Source organism: Bos grunniens, chromosome 5 (genome assembly GCF_055505025.1).
Source record: "Bos grunniens cultivar Pamir isolate PY7600 chromosome 5, Bosgru_T2T1.0, whole genome shotgun sequence".
NCBI lineage: Eukaryota > Metazoa > Chordata > Mammalia > Artiodactyla > Bovidae > Bos > Bos grunniens.
Window position 1 is genome coordinate 72,432,001 of NC_141169.1, and position 26,457 is coordinate 72,458,457.

The 26,457-nt window shown below is 47.5% G+C and overlaps 2 protein-coding genes across 4 annotated transcripts in view; one reads left to right on the forward strand and one right to left on the reverse strand.

Annotated features, from left to right (window-relative positions):
* Positions 1-26,457, reverse strand: part of SYN3 (synapsin III) — a 496,131-nt gene that overhangs the window by 305,004 nt on the left and 164,670 nt on the right. The window contains exon 7 of one of the 3 annotated variants that reach the window (XM_086401182.1): positions 13,240-14,753. The exons of the other annotated variants lie outside the window; for them this stretch is intronic. Coding sequence (XP_086257308.1) covers positions 14,547-14,753 — 207 coding nt within the window. The 3' untranslated portion in view covers positions 13,240-14,546. Of the gene's footprint in view, positions 1-13,239; positions 14,754-26,457 lie in introns of those variants that run through there. 3 annotated transcript variants of the gene reach the window in all.
* The window catches only part of TIMP3 (TIMP metallopeptidase inhibitor 3), a 60,091-nt gene that overhangs the window by 19,122 nt on the left and 14,512 nt on the right, over positions 1-26,457 (forward strand). The window lies entirely within an intron of this gene.

A 26,457-nucleotide genomic window follows, 5' to 3' on the forward strand; every position in this document is an offset into this window, starting at 1 on the left:
CTCTTTTGGCTGTGGCTCCTTCCCCACACTTCCAACTTGGACAGATGAATACTTAAGGGAAGCACATGAAAGGGCCCCCTTTCCCACCGTATCTTTTGTTTCCTAAGGTTCAGAAAACAGAAAAGGGGGGTTCTGAAGTGGCCAGTGTAATAACTTCCTTATAACCCATTCACTGCCTGACTCCTTTCTCCCCATGGGCCCACGGAAGCTCTTACAATCATGATGTGATGGTTTCTTGTGGTACCCATCCTACTACAAGGGCTTCCTTGGAAACTCATTTTTCTTCTGGAGCCCAAGAGCATTGGGACCTCTTTCTGTGTGGTGTATGGCTCAGGCTGCCAGCACCTAGAGAGGATGTCTTTGATTCACATGAAGGTGCACGACAGGAGTTGTTCCTGACTCAGCAAGTGAGGGGAGTCAGACCCCTTGCCGAGTCAGGCCCTCTCTGAGACTGGCTCTGTGCCTAAGACCATCCTCATTCCTTCTGGACATGACTATAGGTCATTCCCAGTATTCCTTTCTTTTTCCACTGTGGTGTGGGTGTGTGGTCCTTGCTCTGCCTTCTAACCATTCTGCTGCAGCTCCTGGCACCACCTGGAGACCTGGAAAAGCTACACCTAGGGACAATTCCTGGAATCAGGAACCAATAAGCATCCAACTCATTGGTATATTTTTTTAAAACCTCATTTAATTTTAGGATGAGGGGCAGTCTTCAGAGTCAGTCTGAGATCTTTCCTGATTCATGTTTCATTGGAACATCTTGATTCTGCAACATGCTTACAGTGATGGGCACAGACTCTGGAGAACCCAGTCCTGGCATCACCAGGACCTGGTAACTTCCAGATGCCAGGAAGCACTGGTAAGAGGTGGGGAGGGCTTGGGAGTCTGGGATATATTCTGGGGTAGAGGATCACAGAAGCTCACTCACATCTATTTGTGATCCAAGTCTACAGATGTTGGTTCTTGGAAGGAGGAAAGATTTATTGGACAAGAAGTACTGTGTGAATGATAAAGAAGCTCGGCAGGTTTTGCCAGACATTGCTAATTAATTCTCTCACTGCTTATTTAATAGATGATAAAAGTTAGGGAGAGACATATTAATTGGCTTCAAGGCCCCTGAGCCAAACATGACCACTCTGAGAAATCCAGGTGACTTCATGCTTTTCCATCTCTCAGCCCTGCACTAGAGGAGATTTCTGGACATGAAGAATCCTTCCATAGGTCTGACTGGAGACACAGTGGAGGGTGTTAGAAAGAGATGGAGTTTAAGTTTAACAGACTAGAAGTTGAATCTCAGCTCTGTCTTTTGTTTATGACTTTGTGAATGGAGGAAGGATGAATGGAGATTTCTGCTCTAGTTTTAGGGCTGGTTCTGGGATCAGAGAATTAAGAATGTCAGCTCAGATGGAAAAACAGAGGCCCAGAGAGGGGAGAGGGCCTTCCCCAGGGTCACACAGCTGGTGGGGAGCAGGAGAGGCAGCTCCAAGGGGCTGCATTCCTGGGCCAGCTAGTTATCACTGCCCTGTCACCCTGCGCCCTCTAGGTGAGAGACACTTTGGAAAGGCTGAGGGACCTCTGTGGGGCGCCCCAACACTCACAGCCCCACGCTGCCACTTTTGATCACTCTGAGAGAAGCAAGAACCATCCCCTGCATCCTTTCCCCACTGCCAACAACTAGTTTGTTTCCTGTGCTGATGCTTTTGGGGATTTCCAGATAATGTCCCTGGTCTGCCCAGAGCCGTGCAGAGAATCCTGGCACTTGCATTCCCATCCTCATGGAGTCTGGTCTGTCACCTTCACGGACTGCTGATGGGAAAAGAGACTGGTGTGGCCTCTTTGGAGGATAGGCTGGCACAAAGAACCATGAGCCTCAAAGCTGTGCAGACACTTTAACCAGCAATCTCACTTATAGAAATCTAGTCCAAAAAAGTACTTAAGCAACGAGTCCATGGCTGCTTTGTTTATAATTACACACACACAAAGGGTTAATCTAAATGTCTATCACAAAGAGATTGCTTTCATTGTGGTGTATCCATACAGTGGTCACCAGTCTACCAGTTGAGGTAGTCTCTGTTTAATGATGTGGAGAGATTCCCCTAAGAGATTTACTTTTGAGTATAAGAAACCAGTTTGTTTAAAAAAAATGATATGAATATTTATATAAATGCTTAGAGGAAAGTTTTAATGTCTATATACCAAAACATCAGCAGTAGTTATCTCTGCTTTGTGAGACTTTAGGTGATTTTAATTTTGACTGTTATATTCTCGAAAATGAAATTTCACAATGGTGACACATTATTTTCATAATCAGATAACAGAACAATGGTGGGAAGGTAAGGACTCAGCAGATCCCCTGGATTTGGGTGTATAGCATGGTTGTGGGAAGGCAGCAGTGACCCCCCTGCTTTCCCAGCACTCACCTTCGGCTCCTGGTCAAGGTGGGGTGAACTCCTATGTCTTGTGGTGGGTTCCCTGGGAACTCCTGTTGCCCATCTGTCCTGCTTCTGAGGACCTGAGCTGGGCTGCCTCTGGTCAGTGGGAATTGCAGTGGGTGGGACCTGCTGGCACTTGCCACAGGGGATATAGGAGGGGGTGTTCTTGTTAGGGGCTGTGGGGAGGGTGGGTTTCCTCTGCTTCTCTTCTAAATAGATAAGACAGATTTGTACCTGGGGGTTGCCAAAAAGAGTAACCTCTGAGAAACCAGGATGCAGTGGGCCCTCCCTGTCCCAGCCCAGAAGTGGCCAGGGTGCTGTGGATTGGCACAGGGCCCGCCAGGCATCCCTCCAAGCCTGGCTGGCCCTGGGACTGGGTGAGCCAACACTGGTGGGAATCACAACTGGAGGGAAGGAAAAGTGTTGCCAAGAGGAACTTGGGCCCTGAATGCTGGGCCGTGGACACAGCAATGACTGGCTGAGGTCGAAAGAGATTTGATGGCCTCTCACGGGGGTGGGGAGGAAACTGCTCTGAGTGAAAAGACCTGAGTGGAATCCTTGGTCACCCGTGCTGTCTTACGCAGGTCAGTTGACCTCAGAGCCCCCCTCTTCAAACCTATGGAACAGGGTGTACCTACAATCCCTTGTCATGTGATGATTGTAGAGTAAGTAATGGAGTGGTATCTTAGGAAGTCAGTACCTAGAAAGATGAAAAGTCATATATAGCAAGTCAGAGAGCCCTTAAATTCCTCTGAAATGCAGTGCCATCTCTCAATAACTGAGCCAGGCCTTCCTTTAGCACTGGGACAGATCATCATTTCTTCATTGGGCAACCCCAGGGGCAGCAGCTCAGTTGTTTTTGGAGAGGAGGAAAGGGGCGGGGGGGGCAGCCTAAGACAATCACATGTCATACAGGGACTGAGACACCAACACCCTGGCTGAAGCTCACTTGGGAACCAGAGGCAGGAGAACCTGGCCAGACCTTTTAAAATTGAGGGAAAATACATATTACTGTAAAATATACATAGGTTGGGCTTCCTAGGTGACACTAGTGGTAAAGAACCCACTTGTCAACTTAGGAGACACAAGAGACGGGGGTTTGATCCCCGGGTTGGGAAGATCCCCTGGAGGAGGGCACAGCAACTCACCCCAGTATTCTTGCCTGGAGAATCCCAAGGATAGAGGAGCCTGGCAGGCTTCAGTCCACGGGGCCACAAAGAGTCAGACGCAACTGAAGCATCTTGGCATGTCATGTATGCATAATAGGTTTATGCCAAACAAAATCACCAAGTTCAGATTGGTTAGAGGTGTGTGTGTGTATGGTACAAATTTCCTGTACACATATAGAAGGAAGTTACTTTTATTAGTTAAACAGATTATTATCATGAGTTTCTTCATAAGAAACTTTCTGGTCTGTTTCGTCTCCTTTCAACATTATTCTTTTGCTTTTGACACTGAGCAGGGAGACGGGGAAGGCAGTTTGCATTCACTCTGACCCACAGCGATGCTGCCCACCTGTGCAGCATACTAAAATTGCCCACTGCAAGTAGAGAGCTTTCATAAACAGACAAGGGCAGGCAGGGGCAGGAAGGAACCTTGTTTGGGGTGGTGGCCTTAACCACTGACTTTGTGACATAAACAGCTAGGCTTCTCCTGGCCCTGCCTGTCCTGAGATGTTTACTCAAACCTTGTAAAAGCTTTGAAATAGCAGGCCTGCCCCAACGAGGCAGAAGAGGGATGGGACTCAGGAAGCTTAGGATGTCCTTCCAACCTGATTACTGGCTGGCTTAGGTAAGACAGGGGCTATGGGAGAGAGGATGGGAGGAGGCAGGACCTGAGAAACTGTGCCTGATTCTCCTAGTTATGCCGTGTGAGGCTTAGATGTCTGCAGAGTAGCTAGCTTATGAGTAGGAAAGATGTGCTGATTTGGACTGAATTAGCATCAAAATGATGTGTTTAAAAAGTGGTGAGAACTTCTAGATCCAGAGGAAATAATCAGGTAAGTACGCTAAGATGTGTATGTGTATGTGAATATGTGTTTATATATGTGTATAAACATTTATATGTATATATGTGTATGTATACACAAGCATGAACACACAAGGATGTTTATCACAGAATTGCTTATAAAAGCGCAGTATCTACATAACTGCAACAATACAGCTCTTCAAAGGAATGAGGCAGACCCGGATGGACTGATATATTAGGACTGAGAAGAAACTCAGATCACCAGCAAGTTTGTTCTGTATGATTCTATGACTGGGGTGGGGAGGAAACCTATACCCATAGGTTTATATGAGGAAAAAGACTGAAGGTAACATATAAATATGAAGCATAGTTGCAACTGAGCAGTGCAGGTTTTAAAAATTATCTTATAGTTTTCTTTTTGTTTCCTTGTTTTCTCCCCCCAAATTTAATTTAGTAAAGCTGCATTACTTCTGTAAGAAAGAATGAATGTAAGAAAATAAAAAGCCTGGGTAAAACCCCAGAAAACTTGCAGGCAGTGTGTGGACCAGGAGCTACAGCAGAAAAATAGATACCTTGATCTCATTTTGCCAAATTCCAGCTGTAAGGTCTTGGGAAATTCCAGTGTCCCCAGTCTACAGATGACAGGCAACTGAGGTCCCAAGATATTAACACATAATTTCTTTTAAACTGTATACTCAGTACAAGTCATCTTATTGATTATTCTCCTCTCTGAACTCCCTGGCATTTTAGCTGTAATACAGTTATTACATTTTAGCTGTAATACAGTTTACTATGCATCTTCAGATTCCCCAAACATTTACTAAATGCCAGTGTCCACCATTCAGCCCAGAAGGCCTGGCCTGTGAGTGAGTGAATGAAGGCAGGCATGGAGTCCGGCCCCTTCATGTCTGCTCTGCTACTGGGCCCCCCAACGGCTCTGAGAAGGTGCTGCCACTCTACCTCTCTTACTCCATACTTGAGGAAATCTAGAGGTGGAAGTGGGACTTGAATCCAGAGCTCCAGCTTCCAAGGCAGTGCTCCCAACCCCAGCAGAAGGAAGAGGGCTGGAAGCCAGGATGCCTCCAAGCTCTCCTCCTCTTCGCTTCCTCTGAGCACTGGGACATTCCCTCGGGAGAGGGGCTCTGCCGATCATGACCCTTGCAAGGATCCTTACAAGGCATCCACTCTGAAATTAAAAATCCCTAAGTGAACAAACCTTGAGCTTTCCTGCTCTTTCCTTCCCAGTCCTGAAAGTGAGGCCAGGAGAGAGGAGCTTCTGCCAGGAGTTCAGCGAGCGAGTGTGCATGGAGTGTCAGCTTCTCTCCATTGCTGGGTGTTAGCTTACCCCCACTGGCACCAGCAGGGAAAACGGAGTCAGACGGGGCTGAGAGCAAAGCTCCTGGCTTAAACATGTGAGCTCATCTGGACCGGACAGCTGCCTAGCTTAGGCAGGGCAGAATCTGCCGCCCTACCCTGTTTCCTTGAAATCCATACAGGGACATGGTTCCAAGTAGCTGGTGCCAGGCCCTGCAAGCTCCTACTTGTAAAAATGGATTTTAAAACATGTGAGGATATATGCTGCTTCTCGTGCCTCTGGACTTCTCTAGGTGTCAGCATGAATCTCATGGGAGCCTGAAGTGACCCTGGGAAGTGGGCAGGGAAGGAGTGGTGATGACTATAATCAATTCCCTTGCTTTCACTCCAGTCCTCCCTCCACTCTATTCTCCAAAAAGCCACCAGACTGACCTTTTAAATGTGTCATTTGATCTTCGTAATGCACTGCTTAAAGCCTTCCAGTGGCCTCCCAACTCAATGAGTTCTAGAATGCTCCAGGGGATCTGGCCTTTGTCTCCCCTCACCTTGTTGTGGCTACATTGGCCTTCTGGCTGTTCCCTGAATGCTCTGTGCTCCACATTTGTCCCTGTCTCACGGCCCTTGAACTTGTTGTCCCCTGTCCCTGGAATACAGTATCCTTAGATTCTCACGAGCTGGCTTCTGCACATCATGAAGGTGTCAGCTTGGGCGTCACTTCCCCAGAGGCTTTGCCTGACTACCCTGTCTTATAATACCACCCACCACTCCCATTCTCTACCTCCTTTTCTCCTAGTACCTGACATCTTATTGGATCGTTGTTTGCTGTTTTGTCTCCTCTACCATTATTTAAGCACCCAGACAGTAGAGACCTCATTTGTCTGGTTCAGTGCTTAGAACATACTTGCAACCCTGATATTTGTTAAATGTAGGAATGAATGCTCTTTTGATAGATGAGGAAACTGAGGCTCAGACAAGTGAAGAGTCTTGCCCCAGGTTACACAGCTAGCAAGGGCCAATGATGGACTCCAACTTAATGCCTGTGTTCCAGCCTAGAGTGGGCAAAACTCAAGACAGAGGGTTCTTACAGGGCCACTTAGGAGCAGACAGCCTCTTGGACAACATTCTTTTCTGTTGATGTGAAGCAACAGATCTTTCAGAGACACAGGCCTCTGGGAGATTCTGCCATCTGTCGGCTGCTGCGGTAGAGCCTCTGAAGGAGGTCAGCAATCCAGCCACTCGCCGACTGGTGAGTATCTGGGAAGAAGGACCAGAATTTAAAGAAGCCTCTCCTGCCCACCTAGATGAACTTCTCAGACCACAGGCAGGGCCATATGGACTCATTGATTTTTTAAGGGCCACTATGGAAAATCTAAAGTCGAAACTCCAGTACTTTGGCCACCTCATGCGAAGAGTTGACTCACTGGAAAAGACTCTGATGCTGGGAGGGATTGCGGGCAGGAGGAGAAGGGGACGACAGAGGATGAGATGGCTGGATGGCATCACTGACTTGATGGACGTGGGTCTGAGTGAACTCCGGGAGTTGATGATGGGCAGGGAGGCCTGGCATGCTGCAATTCATGGGGTTGCAAAGAGTCGGACACGACTGAGCGACTGAACTGAACTGATGGAAAATCTTTGCTTCCCAGTTGGGGAAACAGGCCCAGGGATGGGGTTGACTTGCCCGTGGCTGCCCTGTGGTTAGTGGTCCAGGTGCCTGGCACCATGGTTTTGCAACCCAGCTGGGACTGATTGTCTACCCACCGCAGACTGGCCAGACTGGCCCTGGGAGACAGCGTGCATCACCCTCTAGCACGCATTGACTCCAGGTGTTTGGCTCCCTTAGCACACTGCACTGACCCTTTCCAGATTCAGTGCTGGGGCCAGCAGAGGTGGGGGGTGTTAGGGCCAAGCTGTGGGAGATAGTCACATGAGGAAATGCACTCTTCTCTTATTAGGGGTCCTCAGGGAAGGAAAGGGCAGGACAAAAACAAGGATCTTGGGGGATCAATCATTCCTTACTTCCCCACTACCCCAGAAGTTGCCTTGAGGGGTAAAAAGAGACCACTGGTTTGCTCTCTATAGTGGACTTGCACTTGCCACAAGGGACCAGCTGAAACTGGCACCAATTCTACACACCAGAGTGCACTGCTGAATAGGGGACAGGGATAAAAAAGGAACTGCGCATTTCAGCTGGGCAGCACTTCTTAGTGGGCCCCCACCCCTACCACTGCTGACTCCAGTCCCAAGCCAGAGATTCAGGAGTTGTGATGAACATTAAAACTGGTGCCATCTTTGATCTGATCCTTTCTTGATCATGCCTAGTGGTTCAAAGAATTGCCCCCAGTGTACTGTGTCCTGGTGGTGCTGAAAGAATACCAGTAATTGTTACCAAACAGCGGATGGAGTGTGGAGACATGTTCCCTTTGCCCAGCAGGCTCCCAATTGGCACTTCATTACAGCACAGATGGGGGGTCGGGGGGGGGGCGGGGGGCAGGGGCAGCGTTGGCATTTCCTGTACACCCACACTCAGGCTGGCCACTTGACCTGATGACTGATGAGTGCTAGGTGCTCCGACTAGCCAACATCCAATGTCCCCACCATGGCAGGGCCACCCGCCTCCTGTTTCATGAAAACAGCCCTGGTTTCCTTCAGACCCTAATTGGACTGCATCTGGCCTTTTGCTCTACCACGGCCTCCCCACAGAACGCTGGCTGCGGGCTGTTCCCCCCTCCGGCCAGAACAATGCCGGGCTCTGGTCGCTGACCCCAGCCCAAGCAGGCCTGCCAACTCCATGGCTCCCAGTCCTCACTCAGCACAGCAAGACTGGCTTCCCATACACACAGCTTCTCTGCAAGGAAGGTTTGGGGGCTACCCCCACACTCTGACCAACCACTTCAGGCCCGTCCAAACTCCTCCCACCTCTGGGTAGACAGGGACCAAGATGTGACCCTGAAGGACTTAATTACTCATCAGCATTTCTAGCAATGCTTCCTCCCGCTGCCTCCTGCTGGGCCTCTCTGAACGGCTGTGGGGCGTTCATTCCACTTGGACTGATACCAGTCACTGCCCCTTGCTCAACCTGACCTGAAATCACAATGCCCTGAACAAGAGTAAGTGGGGCAGCCGATGTCTCATAAAGGGAAGACTGGCAGCTAGGCTGTGAGCTCGCCATGCCCCATGTGGGGCTCAGGCTAGTATTCTACATTTTCTTTTCTCTCTTCTTGGAACCGCTTCTTTCTCTCTCTTGCTGTCCTCCAGCCTCTTCACTGCCTTGGGAAAGGGGGCCTCTCATGAAACAACCATTACCACCATCGTTCGTCAAGCTTGTGGCTTGCCAGGCACTATGCAGTGTTCCTTACATTCAGGGTCTCACTTCATCCTGACAACCCGCAGAAGCAAATGATTTGTCTGAGAGTCTGCAGCTTGTAGAAGCTGGAACTGAGAGTTAACCTTAGGTTCTCTGTTGCTCAAGTCCTCATGTTCTTGACCACTACATGACATGTCTCTCTTTCACAGAAAATGTAGCGTCTGCTAAACTCTGGAACAGACCCTTCTGAAATTGCCTTTGACCTTTTTTATTGGGTCCTCTCTGCACAGATCATGCACAGGCAGTTGGGATGAGATATGCAAATTAAAATCCCAATTGAAAATATCAGAGGGATCTGCCAGCACCCCTGCCACAGTTATGTGTTTGCCCCCATGAGGAACTGGAGTCCCACAGCCATTTCCTGTACCCCAGCTTCAAGAGCCAGCGACACAGACCAGAGTATATCTGCCTTGCACTTCTTGGTGGCCTCTGCTTCTCCCAGTGGATTCTGCAAGGTGTTTCCTGTAGATCTTGCTGACAGTCTTTGCTGGCACGTAGCAAAATCCGCCCAGAACATCATGATCTGTTGGCCTTTGCCTGGACCGGGTTTTGTTTTTGTTTGGTCTTTAAAAAAAAAACAAAACCCTCTCCCCCCCACCCCCCAACCCTACAACCAGGGGCGTGGGAGCGGGAGGGAGGAGGACAGAGATGAAGGTAAAAATACTGACAGAGTGAAAAATATTGAATATTCCTTCTGTTTCAAAAATAGAAACCTCTGGGGCTAGGATGGAGCTTGGCTGGGTTCAGGCTGGATTGAGGTTGAAGTTGACATCAAGGTGGCAGGCTTCTGTGCCTCAAAGTACACCCTTCAGGAAGAGGTTAGGGTTCAGGTTGGGTAGAAAAGAAACTCCCTCTTATTTTAACAACAGCTTTTCTGAGCAGCTCAAGGAGCATTTGAAATAAGCCATCCAGGGAAGATGGGGGTAGATGGTGCCCCATCACACTCTATAGGAGAACTAGACGGACCCAGAGGAGAGGTGAGTTGTTTAAGGTTACTCAGAACACTGGAGTGGGCTGGAGAATCCACACATCTATTAGATCACTAACTTAGCTGCTGTGAAACTAAACCAGCAGGGCAAGGGTGACTGAGTTTTGTCTTCATGGATGTGGCATATCCCCAGTTAGTACATGTGAGGTCATTAGAGCACAGTCCCCATGGAGATGCCACCCTGGAATCATTTTTATTTACCTTGGATTAATATACAATTGGGGGGTTAAAGGCAGAAGCCTTCTTCTCAGCATTTTTAGACTCTTTCTATAGGTAGATATGGGGCCACTCAGAGGAGGAGGCCTGACCTGGCATTAACATACAGTGCTCCCATAATGACTTTAACCACTGAAATTATCCCAGGTTTATTGACATTCTTGGAAATAAACTCTTTACTGGACTGTCAGCCTGGAAAATAGTATGTTACTACAAAAAATAAGATAACGGCTCATAAAGAAAACAGATTGGTGAGGGTGACTCAGATTGTGCAGTTGATGGACTGGGTGGGTGACTTAGGAGCCAGTTCCATCCAAGCTGCAGTCCCCAGTTTTGGCAACTGCAAATCATCCAGACAGATAACCGGTTAACAAGGACTTTTACGACAATGCCAGAAGAGTCACCTAAAGCATCCTAATTACTTACTCAGGTTTGATCAACTCTTCAGAAGTATGATTACAGACCCAGTAAACAGGGAGAGCATGACGTCCTGGCCCATTACCAATGGATAGAGTAGAACTCAGGGGAAATGAATGAATTAGAGATACAAGGTGATGGAAAAATAACCTTAGCCCTTTAAGTTGTGAGGGGCCCTATAAGACATGTAGGGCCCTTTATTATAATAATCTAAGCCCTTTATTTTTCAGAATAATAAACTAGTACTGTCAGAGAAGAAAGTGATTCCTCAAACTCACAGAGCACATGTGCGGAAGAACCAGAAAGAGAATCCATCTCCCAACTCCTGGCCCAGGGCTCTTTCTACTACTTGATACTTTCTATGTAATAAGACTCCCCACCCGCCGCCACCCCCCAAATTTCTCTACTTCCATACCAAAAAAGAACAATTAGTAGAATAAGTGGAGTTCTTTATTTGTGTGTGTTCAGTCACCAAGTCATGTCTGACTTTTGGTGACCCTATGGATTGTAGCCCACCAGGCTCCTCTGTCCATGTTGGAGTGGGTTGCCATTTCCTTCTCCGGGGATCTTCCTGATTCAGAGATTGAACCTGCATCTCCTACATTCGCAGGCAGATTCTTTACCAAAGTAGATCTATCAGGAAGAGCATACAGAGTGGGGAGGGTGAGGTCTCTCTTGACTTTGTACACTGATCAGCAGCCCCTGGGAAATCTGCATTCATCCTCCACTAACTCGATTGGGGAGCTCAAGGCCCCAAGTGAGGCAGACAAGGAGACTTGGAATCATGTCATAGTTGGAGAAAAACCATCAAAATCTAGGCAAATTCTTATCTTGGAGACTATGTAGGGCACATGGCCATGCTCTTCAGATATCTTGTTTTGTGTACACCCAAAATGTCAGCTAGTTGGAGGAAACCACAGAGAGGCAGTGTAAAAGAGAATTTTAGAACAGTCAAAAAATGGCTCAACATGGAACCTAGGTCAGCAATGTTACATAGTTGCCAGACTAGCCCTGGGATGATAGGATGAGTGACTGTGAAGGTTCCACCAATCTAGAGTCTGTGGCCTAAGAAATATGCCTGTCCCCCTACACTGCAGTCACACACGTGCTTCTGGAAGGGACTTATGAACCAGTGGTGGAAAACAGCAGCTCCAGAGTCAGGCTGCCTGGACCGGCATGCTTTGTCCATCACATCCTATTCATTCTCTACAAGCCTCAGTTTCTACAAAATGGGGCTAATGATAGCACTTACTTTACCGAGTCTTAATGAAACTCAAATGGAATAATCCAAATATTGAGCATAAATGTGCATAGCAAATGCTTGGTGGATGATGGCATTTATTATAATTAATGACTATTATAATTAGTGTTATAATTGATGACAACAGTATTCTTTTCAATAGGGAAAGCTGTGCACAGCCTCCAATGACCATTCTGCTGTTTTTTATGGCAGTGTCTGGCAAACATGTTCATCTCTGAGACTCCTATTACTTATTCTCCAAAAGCACTGGCATATCAAGGAAAATGTGTCCCTATTTGTTCTGTGTCATTCCAGGAGTCAACATCTGCAGGTACTAGGGATGTGCTCCAGAGACTATCTCAGCCAACATTTTAGTATGAGTTGCCCATGGACAGATTGAGTAGGAAGTTCTGGTTGTCGTGTCATGAATGCAAAGCCCTGGCCACCCTCAGATGTACAGCAGAGGGAGTGGGGGGAGGTCACTTTATGGGGGTACTCGTGGTCACCCAGCATCCAGCAGCAGGGCTGGCTGTGATCCAGCACATGCACCGTTTATTGGGCTAGCCCTCTTTTGGAGAACACAGATGCTCCATCAGGAGAGGTGCGTTCTGGGTGGTCCACAGAACCAGTAAACATGACTGGTCTGGTCTGGTGAAGGGAGCCATTCTGGCAGCTGGATAGGGACCTGCAGAAGATCTGGAAAGTGCCTGTGGGCTTCTCTGTGTTTCTAATACTCATCAGTCCCACTTGGTCCACAGGCAACTCTTCTGGGAGGGAATGAGCCTGTGTGTCAGGAAGTGATGGGTGTGGGGGAAGTGGGGGACTTGGGTGGCTTCCATCTTTATTTTTTTATCCTCCCAAATGTGCTATTCACCTTTCTCCAGAATGAGAAAACTGAGGTTTGGAGAATTATGTACTGGCCCAGCTTGGAAGAGTTGGGCTGGGTTCAGAAATCCTTTCTCCAGGACATCCATATGCTTAAATACAGTTAAGCGTAAGGTTACCAAGCTAGGACTGGGGGCGGAGTGGTCAGGGGACCAAGGACCTGTGCGCAGAGAAGTAGCATCATTGTCTATAGGCCCAGTTTGTGGACAGTCCTGAGAAGTCCTGCATTCAAGCTCCTGTCACCCAGAGAACCTGACATTTGCTGGGGTTGGAATGAGCTAATGGGGACTCCTCTGCTTCTTTCTAGCCAAGTCTTCATGGTCCCTTAGCCATGGGACCTCTGACACTTCAGGCTCAGTTTGACCTCTGTGCCCTTGCTCATACAGTTGCCCTGCCTGGAACACCCTTCTTCTTTTCTTTCCATTATCAAAACCAAACATTCTTCTTGGTCAGCTCCTGGCAGAGGAACTGACTTTGCAAAGTTACAGCCAGTTATAGGGATGGAATGGCTGTACAGCAGAGGAAGGTTAGTGGGAGCTAGGACTAGACGCAAGCACCTATTCACCCAGGAACTATCTACTGAGCACCTACTATGTTGCAGGCATGGTGTGAGGTGTTGGGGGTACAATGGTGAGCCAAACAGGGCATGGTCCCAGCACGGTTTAGTGAGGTGGGGGAGGAAGGACACATTATTCAAATGAATGCACAAACATGTACTCAGAAACCAGGGACTATGATAAACCTAATAGGAGTCCTGTTTTGGTCTGATGTTGGGGGAGGGGTCAGGGAAAGCTTTCTCCAAGAAGGTGCCCTTTGAGTTGAAACATAGTTGAAATATAAAAGATGGATAGGAGTTCCAGATAAAGGGAAGCAGAAGGTCTTATGCAAAGGGAATGACACTACCTGAGGCCTTGCAGCTGAGGAGGGTTAGACCAGGGCTATCGATAAGGTATCCAGAAAAGTTTGCTTGTTCCTCCTTCCTACTGTTCCTAGTCCTCAAACCAGTGCACCTGTCCCCCAAACCACAAGGCTTTAGGAAGCTAACTCTGTTTGGGGAAGTTAACTCTACCTCAAAGTTCTTAACATCTTGTCTTATATCTAAGTCCTTCTCTGATAATTCAGTCTTAAGGATTTTCATGTTCTCTGCATTTCTGATGCGCTTGACTTCCTGGGTGAATGTCCAGATTTGTACAATATCAGGTTGTAGGAAGGTGGCTGAGGTTTTCTGTCAGGTGTATGTGGATTGAATTCCTAGCCATATGACCTCTTAAAAATTTCTTATCTCTCCTGAGTCATGTTTTCTTTATTGACCCAGTAGAAATCATACTGTATATCTTGCAAGTTAGTTTCAAGGATTAGATATAACATTTGTAAGGTTTTATTTCCTATGTGTTTCCACCTGGGACACAAAGCCTGGCAAGTTGTAGTCACTCGAGAAATACTTATTGAATGAACAAGAGGCTCAAGCGCTGTTCAAAGGGTAGGTGCTCTTATTCTTTACCGCTGACAGCCCTCCCATTCACAGTGTTAGGCCAGGGCAGTTTGTTCAAAAATACCAAGGATGGACTGTGTCATTCTGCTCTTACCCACTTTGACCAAAGAGGGCAGCAGTTAGCACTCTCTACTTATTTTTCTTAAAACTGAGATTGGCCTCCTTCAAAGGCACTTAGATCTTATCTCTAGCCATTTTTCCATGCACTCAGCGTTAGCTGTCCCTGATCACTGTCTTGGAGCGTGAAGAGGTATAGCCAAGTCCTTCCCACACCTGTTTTGGTCTGAGGGTCTTCCCCCTGGGTTCTGGGGTGAGCTGAGGGTACGGGGAAAAGATTCTGAGTGAACTGGGGCAAGCGAACACCTGCTTTCGGTGCGACCCTCCAAGCTGTGTCCATTTGGTGTCCACAATCTTTCCGGTTGAAGTTTGGGAAGCTGAAGAGAGGAGGGAGAAGCCTTCACTGTTTTACGAGCTACTCAACGAGTAAGGTATAAAAGCACCAGGGTCTTCTTGGCATCTGTGCTGTATAGTCCCCAGAGATGGAGCAGAGAGCAGTCAGTGCTGTTTTTTGCAACCACAACAAAGTCTCCTACCAGCCTCTGATGCATTTTGGGGGCAGATTCGCTGTCTGCAAAGAGCCATCTGCAGGTCTGGTGTACAAACAAGGGTGGTCCCTTGGCTTTCTTGCTCCAGGACCTATCCTGGAGTTGCCCAGTTCTCCTAGCAAACACATCCCAATTAGCAAGAAAGTAAGATAAATACTGTAGACAACTCCTGAGATGTTGCCAGCTGTTCTGGTCTCACAAAGTGACCTGACCTGAGAGCTCTAAGTTCTTGAGAACCATGCGTCGCCACGGTATTTTTCTGGGCATTGCTTCAAAGGGGCCATAGTTTAAGACCAGGCTGCTATTCTGGTAGCCTCTTGTGTGGGATAAAGTTTCCCATGGGCCCCTGGGGAGGGCTGGAGTACTTGGTGGGTGAGGGGTGCTCAGAACACCCATCTCACCCATGTGCCTGCATGACAGTGAGCAGGTCAGCACCTCTGAACTGAGTGGGATAGAACCTTCCAGAGGCTGGTATGCACTCTGGACTCTGGGACACACTGGAGCTGAGCCTGATAAAACACCCTGGAAAACTCCCGGAAGAGGTTGATGGGCTGGAGAGGAGGGTGTGAGGCAGACAGATTCATTAAATCTTAACTTTGAAGATCACAGATAGGATGTGAACTGAAATGGGCTCACTGGTGAGTCTGATGCTTAGTGGGGCAAGCAAGGCTTGGTCTTTCTAGGTCTTTCTTGAGGCTCTGGCACCTACTCATTTAGGCCCATGTTATCATGAGGTCTGCTGGCAGGACAAAGTGATAAGTCTTCATCACTGCCCTGAAAGAGTGAAATCCCATCTGAGAAATGACATTGCCATGTATTGGAACGAGGCTCCCCTTCCCCACAAGCCAAGCATCCCTGCCTACCTCTTGGATTTCACTGTCCCCTGCCCCTTGTCTCAACTCTGCTTCCTGTCACTCTGATGGGCTAGGCTCTCCTGCCTCCAGGCCTTTGCCTCTGGTTCCATCTCTACCTGAAGACCTTTTCCTTTCTTTCTCTTGGCTGACTTGTGGTGATTTCTTAGATCCCAGCTCAGGCAGGATGCCTTCCCCAGACATATCCATAGCACCACCAGGGCTGGATTCAGGGCTGACTCACTTGGGGAGTGAGGACCATCTTCAAAGGGAGATGGTGCTAGTGTGATCTGGCTTTCTAGGAGGCCAGTGAGTCAACTACCTCAAAGTGTTCACCAAGCATGATTAGAATCGCTGAGGCTCTTGCTCTGCAAAGCATGGTCAGGACGGGACTGTCAGCACCCCAAGCATGGAAAATATGCCTCGCTTGGCCGGGTGTGTCTGCTGCACGCCCCCATGGCTCTCTGACTAGGACCACCTGGCTTCTCATCTCACAAGATAGAAGTAAGCTTCTGTGACATAAGGGCTTCCTCTACCTGCTGACTGCAGACCCTAAGGCACAGCACAGGACCTGAGGCATGTAGTCCCTCAAATACATCTGAATGAATAGCATGAGTCAATGAATTAATTCCAATCACTCATGATAAAGGAAGAGAAGGAAGAGGAGGGAGAAGGGGGACAAAGGAGGAGGGATGGGTACCACTGACCTCCGTTAGGATGCCAGGCCCTGGGTTTGTCATCTGTGGGTGGAGTTTGGGTGCTGACCCTCTCCAGAGACGTGTTAACCAGTGTCTCCTGTATCAGGACCCTGTCACTCACCTCTTCAGCTGTGAATCTTCAGAGTCTCATTCTGGCTTCTTGGATCACACTTTTCCCTGCACCCCTCTTCTTGTCTGGGTGACCCTTAGGAGTTGGGACTCTGGACCCCCCCACTCCAACAGCCTAAACACGAAATCATCCCTGTCTCCCTTTATTGTATTACCTTTGATTCCCTCCTGTAGTGTCATCCATTCCTTCATTCAACAAACATTCTTGGGGGACCCCTGCCACATTCTAGGCACTGTACTCGGTTCTAGAGCCCCAGATGCAGCCCCCACTGTTTAATAACACAGGCCAGTGAGCACCAAGAAACTGATTATTAGGAAATCTATGTGGGAAGAAAAGAAGCTGAGCAGAAGACAAGAGGGACTGGTGTGGCCTGGGATGGACAGAAAGCTTCCAGGAGGAGGTGGCATTTCAGCTGAGTGAGTTGTGCAGGAAGAAAGATTGTGTGGACAGATGCCCAGGGAGAAAGTCATCCTCACAGAGACAAGGGGCATTACAGGACAGGCCAGTGTAGTGGGGCAAATGCAATGTGGGGTGATAGAGGCTGTAGAGGGCAGGTCTTGAGGTAGGGTCCAAGCTCTGGAAGCAGTATATACATTGTTGAGCTCCTCAAAACAATCCTGTCAATGCTGGGAAACCAGGGAGCCTTAGGATGGGATTGTCACTGCTATTTGTTCTTGGGAGAATGAGGGGGCGCTGTGGGTGAAGGATCAACCTTTCCCACTTTCCGTGCTTTGGGATACTGATACTCCTCTCCTGATTGCACTCTCAGAGCAAAAGCCTCTGTGACTCTAATTGTGCTTGGTGAGGACTTTAGGGCAGCTGCCTTACTGGCCTCCTAGAAAACCCAGATCACACAAACACCATCTCCCTTCAGAGTTGGCCATCAAGCTCCAGGCGAGCCAGCCGTGAGTTCAAGGACCAGCCAGTCCTGGGACTTTGCTCTTCCTGGGCCAAATGATCCTTATCTTTCCCCCAAGGTGGCCGTGGCCACTAGAAGAAACTGAGAATAGCTGACTTTACAAGTAGTTGGATTAGAAATGACATGTATTGATACCACGTCTAGGCATGTGCCCAGGTAGTGATTCTTAAATTTTGCCTTTAAGAAGTTTAAAATTGAGGTCACCATTTGAAACACGAAAGCAGGAGTGAGATGCAGATTTTGTTTGTGTTCCCTTTTCAGTAACTTCTAAATTCCAGGCAACCTGACCTTTCTGGGACTGTGTTCCTTTCCTCCCTCCTCTGGCCCCTTCATCTCACATACAACAGACGTCAGCAGGGGCCCCTTTGTGTTTCCTGGCCTGCTCATGCAGAAATCCAGTGCTTACAAGGTGAGGAGAGCTAGGACCCTGCCAGCCCCCTCCGCCCCTTGCCAAGAGTCCCAGGACAGGGCATCCACAGGACAGCCTTGCCTGGGGTGGAGGGCAGACCTCAGAACACAGGCAGGCACTGAGAAACAAGAGTCTGTGCAGAAAGAGGTTTTAATATCCTCTGGGTTTTAATAGCTTTCCCTGAGATGGAAACTTGGGTTGAATTGATTTGCAGCCCTCCAGATTTTTCTGACTGTGTGTGTGTGTGTGTATTCGGGTTTATTTTTAGCTGCAGGGGTTTATTTCTTGCCAAAAAAAAAAAAAAAACCCTGCTTAAATAAAACCAAGATTAATATTTTTACTTAAAGGAAAGAGTTAGTCAGGACAGGCTTTGAACTGGAGACTCCCTATCTTGATTGGGAGTGCATCTGAACAGTCTGGCCTTGGCTTTGACATCAACAAAAAGGGCCTTTGAAATAGACAGAGAGAAGTGCCCTCGGGGGGCCAGGACAGGATACAGGAAAAGCCTATTTGTGAGACTTCTCTGAGGAGCATTCTTTTCCACATAGCCTGCCCTGCCTGCCCGCACCCCTCAAGTTCTCAGGGCCTTCTTCCCGGAAAGGTGGGACTCTGCTCACTCCCAGCTGTTTTTCTTAGGCTCTCCCCACCAAGTCTGGTCCAGGTTTCTATTATACTTCCTCTGGATTCAGATAAAGCAAACTGAGTCTCTTCTCCAGGAAATGAGCTAAGACCCAAATCAGATGCCACCTCTAGGGAGCTCCTGACGCCCTTCCCTGGGACAGGCTTTGCCCCTCTTTGGGGCATACTGGCTGTGTTTGCCAGGTTTGAGTACCATTCACTTGTTTCCTGTCTTTCGTATTTCACAGTAACTCGGTTCCAAGTTCCTCCAGGGCTTCATTTATCTCCAGATCCCTGTGAACTTAGTACCATAAACTATTACTGGACAGATGTTTATCTGACCCTGTGAACTGGGGCCTGCCGTTAGCCCCTTTTGATAGTGTACGTCTCCGAAAGACTTGGTCATTTGCCAGAACTTGCTCAGAGGAGCTTTATTTTTTTTCAAATTGTCCTCCATGTGGGTGGCACTTCTAGCTTCATGTGCTCAGCAAATACATATTGGGGGCCTGCTATCTGCCAGGCTCTCTTCTGCTTGCTCGGGCTACAGTAGTTATAGAACAAAGACCCTGCTTGCTCATGAGGCTTACGTTCTAGTGGGGAGAGACAATCAATGAACATACAAGGTCTCTATAATGCGGCAGATGGGGGCTGGTGTGCTGAGCACAGTAAGGCTGGCCGGCAGATATAGGGAATGCCTGGGGGAGGGATGTAGGGGGTCAGGGGAGGGCAGGAAGGGTGAAGGAGGGGGTCATGTGGCTACTGAAGGAAAAGTGCTCCAGCAGTGGTGCTGCAAAGGCAACGGCCTGGGAAGGGTGGCTTGTTTGGCGTGAAGGAAAGTAGGAAGGAAGTGGTGTGCTGGTGTGGAGACAGTTGCCACTTCCTGAGATGGGGAAGCTGATGGGAGGCCGAGGTGTGGGTGAGGGCTGTTAGGGCTCAGCTTTGGATGGGATGAATTTGAGATGTTGTCTTAGACTTCCAGGTATATTGGATATATAAGTCAAAGGTCATGGGAGTTCTGGGTTGGAGGATGCAAAAATGTGGGAGCTGTCAGCTGTACAGCTGGTATGAATAGCACAGGCTGCATGTGAGTAAGAGGAGGGTGAAGAATTCTCTGCTGATTGGACTGAGTACCATGGAGGTCATGGGTGAGAGCAGTTTTGGTAGAGTTGGGGAGGGCCACGAGGTCATCATAAGAACTTTTTGAGCTTGGTAATCATCACACCAATGTATAAGGTTGGATAGGAAGCGTCCTGCCCCAGGTCACACAGAGATAGGGCAACAACTTCATCCAGGTGCCATGTGCTCTGCGCACGTTCATTCCAGTGTATCATGGTCACTTCCATAGGGCTTTCCTGATCTGACATTTCAGCTTCTGAGTTTTTCCAGAGGGGCTTTTGGAGTTTGGGGTGGCCATGACAAACAGACCGGGAACCAGAAGGATTCAGGTAGGGTGGATCCCATAGGCCTCTTCCTCCCACCCTTAATTCCTAAGGCCCTTTCCTCAAACGAGGACATCATCAAAGGGTCATCAATGTGTCCCCGAAGAGGCAGCAGATAATTGAAGAGGTGCTTGAAAAGGCCACGGGAGGTGGATGCTAAAGACCCTCAGTAGATGAGGAAAGGCTGAATTAAAGGAATCTTTTGGGTCCCTGGTTGTCTCCCTCTGGTTAGTACATCTGAGAATCTACAGGCCCTTACCACCAGCAACACAGCCTTAAATCATCTGTTTGGCTTCAGGGTTACAGAGTGCCTCTTTACATGTGCATTGCCTCACCTAATTAATCACTCTGATTAACCTCAGGCTCATAGTGTTGTGAGAAACCTCATGGATCAGTAGGTTTTGTGGTTTTTAAGTTTTTTTTTTTTCTTTTTCCCTGAAAGCCTTGCTGGGGAGCACAGGGTGCTTAACAGATGATACTCTGTTATACTGCTGATAGTGATTACTTGTGGATTCTTGTTACTAATCAGAGGACATGTGTGTCAGTGATTGGAAAGGAAGCGGGCAGTCAGAGGATGTGGGGGTCAGAGGGGATTATAAAGGGGTTGCTCCTCCTAGAGACAGTCTTCTCTGATTCTTAGCAGCACTGACAGTGGCGGGTGGGGAGGAGGTGCAGAAAAAGTACAAACTCTTCTACAGTCAGTACAAATCTCGTGGAAAAGACTGGAGCCAGTCTGCTTTCTTGGGGGCCTACCAAGTTGTACCCCTCCTGGGACGCAAAACTGTTTTCAGGGTGTTTGATTTTCTTTTCCATTGTTGGAAGATGGGGACCATAATAGTCGCCTCATAGGGTTGCCATGAGGATAGAGTGAGATACCATGTACACACTGCTTGGCACATCAGAGGGGTTCCATGCGTGGTAGTTGTCACCTTCCCTCTTCCCTAGACTTACTGATGTGATGCAAAGAAAGGCAAGGAACTGACAGTTAATTAGTGGAAAGGCAGCTGGAGAAGTGAGAGAGCCTGATGCTGCCCTACTTGCAGAGGCTGAAATGCAGGCTGTCCATGATGCATAGGAAGTGAGAATTGCTTGGTGGCTGAGCCAGGTGGGCTGTAGAATCTCTTGCTTACTGCCTTTATTGTGAGTACTCTGACCTCAGAAAGGACTTTTCCTCTGTCACCCTGTTGAGAATGACAACTGGCAAATAAACATCAGGTGACCATTAGACAAGCTGGATTGCAGACATCCCCCCTTCCTGATTTCTAGAGTGCTTCCATGGGAGTGGGCATCATTTTAAAACTCCTAGACCCCTCTCTTCCTTTAAGTCCAGACCCAAGAGATGGGTGATCCCAGGGTCCATGCTTTTGTACCTACCTAGGTCCTGCCTGCTGCTGTCAGGACAGCCCTTCTCTGGGGTTGACATTAATAGTGATTTCTGCTTTTGCAGAAGTTCATTCTGTCTTCTGGCCAGATGTGGCTTAGTTATTCTTGCTGCTGTCCTAAAGACTGTACATTAAGCCAGCAAAAGGGCCTTTGAGAGACAGGTATGAGGCAGAATGTGTGTGTGTGTCAGAGGTAGTATCTCACCCACTAGACCACGAGATGGCTTAATCAACTCCTACATCACGGAGAGGCTCTGTACTGCTCTTGACAGGATACTAAAAGATAGGCAGAATCTAAGGTCTTCCCTTGGTATATATTAATTCAGGTAAGGGATCCTTGCTCTCAAACTTAGCCAAATTCCAAACAGTTTGGGGCAGAAAGGTCTGGATTTGATTGAAGATGGTTGGATAGGAGGTGGAAGGAAGAGGACAGGAGGTAGGGCCAGCTCATGGCCCCTTTCTGAATCTCTGAATATGCTGATGAACAGCAGATGTGCACTTTCAGGACACACCAGCAAGCTGGATTGGAAGCAGAACCCTGTTGGCATCAAAATTGGTTTTCATTTAAAATTTAAGCTGCTTGTGGTCTATATTACCATGGATGGGTGGGAGCAGGAAGCATACAATTATTTCTGGAAGGGATGTGCCTTGTTTTGCTTGTTTGTGTAAGCGCTTATTATTCATACCCCAATAAATAAAAAAATTATTTAAAGGAAATAAAGATAATTCTATAGAGATATATGTTTGTACCTGGATCCTAAGATGTATTATATATTCATGAGGGCCCCACATACATTTGGGCTTCCCCAATGGCTCAGTGGGTAAAAGAATCAACCTACAATGAAGGAGACACAAGAGACAAGAGTTCGATTCCTGGGTCAGGAAGATTCCCTGGAGCAGGAAATGGTGGCAACCCACTCTAGTATTCTTGCCTGAAAATCGCATGGACAGAGGAGCTGGTGGGCTATAGTCCATGCGGTTGCAAAGAGACTTAGCACTCACAAGCACATACATTTAAATATCTATATGCCAATGGTATAAGTACATATAGCCTGGTCAATTTCTTATCTGCTTTTAAACTATTTCTTTTGAACTCCATATACTCAGAAACCCAGGAGTATAAAAGGCCCCCAAGACTGAGATTTCAGGCTACACCTCACTCCCACTTCTCTGACTGGTGTTAGTCATGAAATTTTAATGTTGTCTTCCTGCTAGAAGGTTCTTGCTGGAGGTGGGAAACGGGACTTCTATTTCTTGTTGTCAACTCCAACAGTACCCAACCCATTTTCCCGGATGCCTATCCAGTTCACACCCATGTAGCTTCAGTTGGCGGAGGACACTGGGGAGACAATGTGGGGGCTGCTGCCCAGCAGGGAGGAGAATAAGAAGACCTGTGTCCAGCCAACCCCATCTGTGCAGCTGGCTTCCAGCCGCCACATCAAGGTGGTGGGAATGGTCAGACCTGCTGCCAACTTCAAGTTTGGAAACTGTTTTCTGTTGTTGCTGAACAGTGACCTGCACCTCCCCTGTCCACTCTGGTCCCCAGGCCAACAAATGCCTTGGGGGCATCCTGATTGCCAAACAGGAAAGTACAAAATAGCACACAATTTGAATTGCAGAGGAAAAACCGAAGCAAATAAAGACATATTAATTCACTGACCAAATAGGCGGATTTGGTGTTGGCCAGTGATTTTACTTTGGACGGACTTTGCAGATCTATTTGTGAGAGCAGAATGTTATTTCAGTTCAGTTTAATGCAATTTTATTTTTGTATGGAAAACACTTGGTGTGGCCTCTGTGCTTGGTCATCCCTGCCTCAGTCTTTCTGGACCAGGACCATGGGATCTTGTTTGATCCTGGGAGGTCCCTCTTGGGTTACATATGGATGATGAGATGAGATAGGCACCTGTGATAGAGTTGGTGCCCCAGGCTTAAAATCACCTGTTAAGCTTTGTTCTGACCAGTTAACGTCTGTTCCCCCACCTCTCAATGAAATTTTACAAGACTAGAGTATTTTGATGAGCTTGTCTTTCTCCTCGTCCTAAGGAGAAGCCCCAGGCCTTAGCTTACAGTGCATGTTAGAAGCCTAAAGATGCTCAGGATGGTCACATCACAGAAGTCATGATAGTGGCAGAAATACTAATAATAGTGACGGCAAACACATAGGGTTTGGGATGAGCCACAAACTGTCGTTGGTGTTTGTACTACTTAACCTTCATAGCAACTTTATGAGATATGGTCACAGATTAGGAAACAAAGGCACAGAGAGGCATAGTAACTTTCCTAAGGTCACACAGCATCAGGGCTGGGATTCAGAGCCAGGCAGTCAGGTTCCAGAGACCAGGCTCTTAAATGCTATGTCATGCTGCTCTTCACTAGTATTAAGTACATCACTTAGAAGCCATGTGAGGGGCACTGGGCCAAGACAGTCAGATTTAGGAAGAAGGAGCTCTGGGGATACAAGGATTTGCCTGAGGCTGTACATAATGGAGCTCAAACGTAAATGTGGCTTCCCGATTACAGAAACTTACTTTCCCCTGAACTATTCTCAGATGAAAGATTCTAAGCTCAGACCATGTCAGGGATAAGGAAGGAACTGGCTCCCTGTGCATGCAGAAGCTTCCAGAAGTAGCGAGCTTTATACAGGTCTGCTTATGACATGTTATATCTAAACGAAGGCAAGCCATTTTTGAGCCAGGAAAGCGTAGATGTTACTATTTAAAGGAATCCCTTCTGCTTTTTTTCTTCCCAAGCCAATGGCTCACTCCTTCGTTTACCTTCTGTATTAATGAAGCAGCAGAAGATGCAGCCAAATCAATTCAGGAAGAATCAATAGGAAAGTCCTGGCAAAGATGCCTTCTGCCCAACAGTTAAGCTGTTACAACCTGCCTGTGGGAGTTAATGTAGAGGAAATAGTCCCTGGGGCCTCTGGGAGGATGGCTTCCTGCCAAGGATGCTGTTTCAAAGCTGGACACAAAGGTGGAGGCAGAATCTTTAGGGAGCTTGGCCTGGGATCTCGCCAAGCTGTCTTTTTTTACAGCAGACTTGGAAACAATCACTTGCCTCTTTCACACCGAGCTGCCTTGGCTAAATTGCTAAACTTGCCAATAGGTTCCATGTTTTGCCATCCCTGGCAGCTAAGGTTTGGAGGGGCCCTTGAATCATCTGGGGCCTGACTTCATGTCTGACTAGGAGAGTAGACTCTAAGCTCATCTGGGGAGAAACAGGATAGGATTCAGCTGGAGTAGGGGAATAGATGATGGACTGAGAAACACACTGGGACATCCAAAATGGGGAAGGATAACAGATTTACCAGAGTAGGCAGGTGTGTGTGTGTGTGTGTGCGTACGTGTGTGTACGTGTGTGTGTGCGCGAGTGTCTGTGTGTGTGTAAAGGGTAACTTATTTGATAAACATTTATTGAGCATCTACTCTTTTTTGGGCTAAATGCAACCTGAGGTAAAAAAGAGTGATAAGATCCTAGAACTGAAAGAGTTCAATCTGTAATTCAAACATGGCTACTATAAATGCAAAAATCCATTCCATTCTGGTTAAGGTCCTTCCCTGGTAGCTCAGAGAGTAAAGAGTCTGCCTGCAATGCAGGAGACACAGGTTCGATCCCTGGGTCAGGAAGATACCCTGGAGCAGGAAATGCAACCCACTTCAGTATTCTTGCCTGGAAAATCCCATGGACGGAGGAGCCTGACAGGCTACAGTCCATGGGGTTGCACAGAGTCAAACATGACTGAGCAGTTAACTCAATGAGAGAATCCAGCTCCCTTTGATGGAGACACTCTCTGCCGCTATGATGGCATCACCTCGATCTCCCTGACTTTGTTGCTAGATCTCGTTATTAGACAATTTTTTCTTTGGCTGAGTCAATGAATGCAACTTCTTTGCAGTTTCCGAGTTCAGTCTTTAAGATCTATAAGACAACTGTTCGGTGCTTCTTCTTCACATATTATAGAAAAAGAAGCCTCTTATAATCTCCAAGACAATCCCTCTATTCTCTGTGTTCTTACTGCATATAGTAAATGCCTGTCTTAAAGTCTCTGTCATACTGGATCTCTCTAATTCTTTTTATATTCGTAATCAACTAATATTTACTGAGCAACTCCCTTCAACCAGATGTTGTAATAAGAAATTTCATAAAATGTTTTGTTTAATCCTCATTCCAATTCCCAATCCTCATTCCCTGACATAGGTGGTACATTCTCTTTACAGATAAAACAACTGAAGTTCAGAAAGAGGAAGTGGTTACATCTCTCTGTTTCTGTATCTGTGGAATGTGGATGTTAATACTGACCTTGTAAGGCAGTTGTGAAGAGTAAATAAGTAAAATGTACTTTTGCACATAGAAGGTGTGTGATAAATGGGACCTATTTTTTTTCTAGTAACAATCCTTCCATGGTCAGCCTATTTCATTTTGCCAGTGATGATGATAATGATGATGACAGTAATAACATTTACCTAATGCACACTCCGTCCAAGACATAGTGCCCAGAGTTCCACAGGCATTACTTGCCTAATTGATTCAGGTAACTGGTAACATTATTATCCTGTTTTATAGAAGAAGTCAGAGGCCAGAAACAAAGGTACTTGTCCACAATCATAATAACCATAAAGAATAGGGCTGGGATGGGGAAAGTTCAGTTGGCTCCTAAGCCCCTGCTCCCAACTGCTTCTTCCTCTACCACACCCTCACTGAGCCGCCATCCCATGCCATCTAACTGCAGGGTACCAAGGGCCCTATCACAGTACCAACTGGGGCATGGAGGGAAACTGGGGTGCATCACAACTCTGTGGATGTACCAGGATGTGGCAAAACGTAGGCATGCAAAGGAAGTCCCAAATGAGCAAGAACTCAGAAAGGGGTCTGAGAGACCACGGGATTATCAGAGGTGCAATGAGGAGAGGGCAGGAAACACTGACAGGAGAAGATTTTGGATTATGGTGAAAGCATAGAGTCACTCCTTCAGGGATGACTGCAGCCTAGAAATTTCTGGACAGCAATTATGAACATTTAGGGAAATTAGCTCCAAAGATGTCTGCTTCCCTTTTCTCCTCCACTTCTCCCTGCCCCCTACT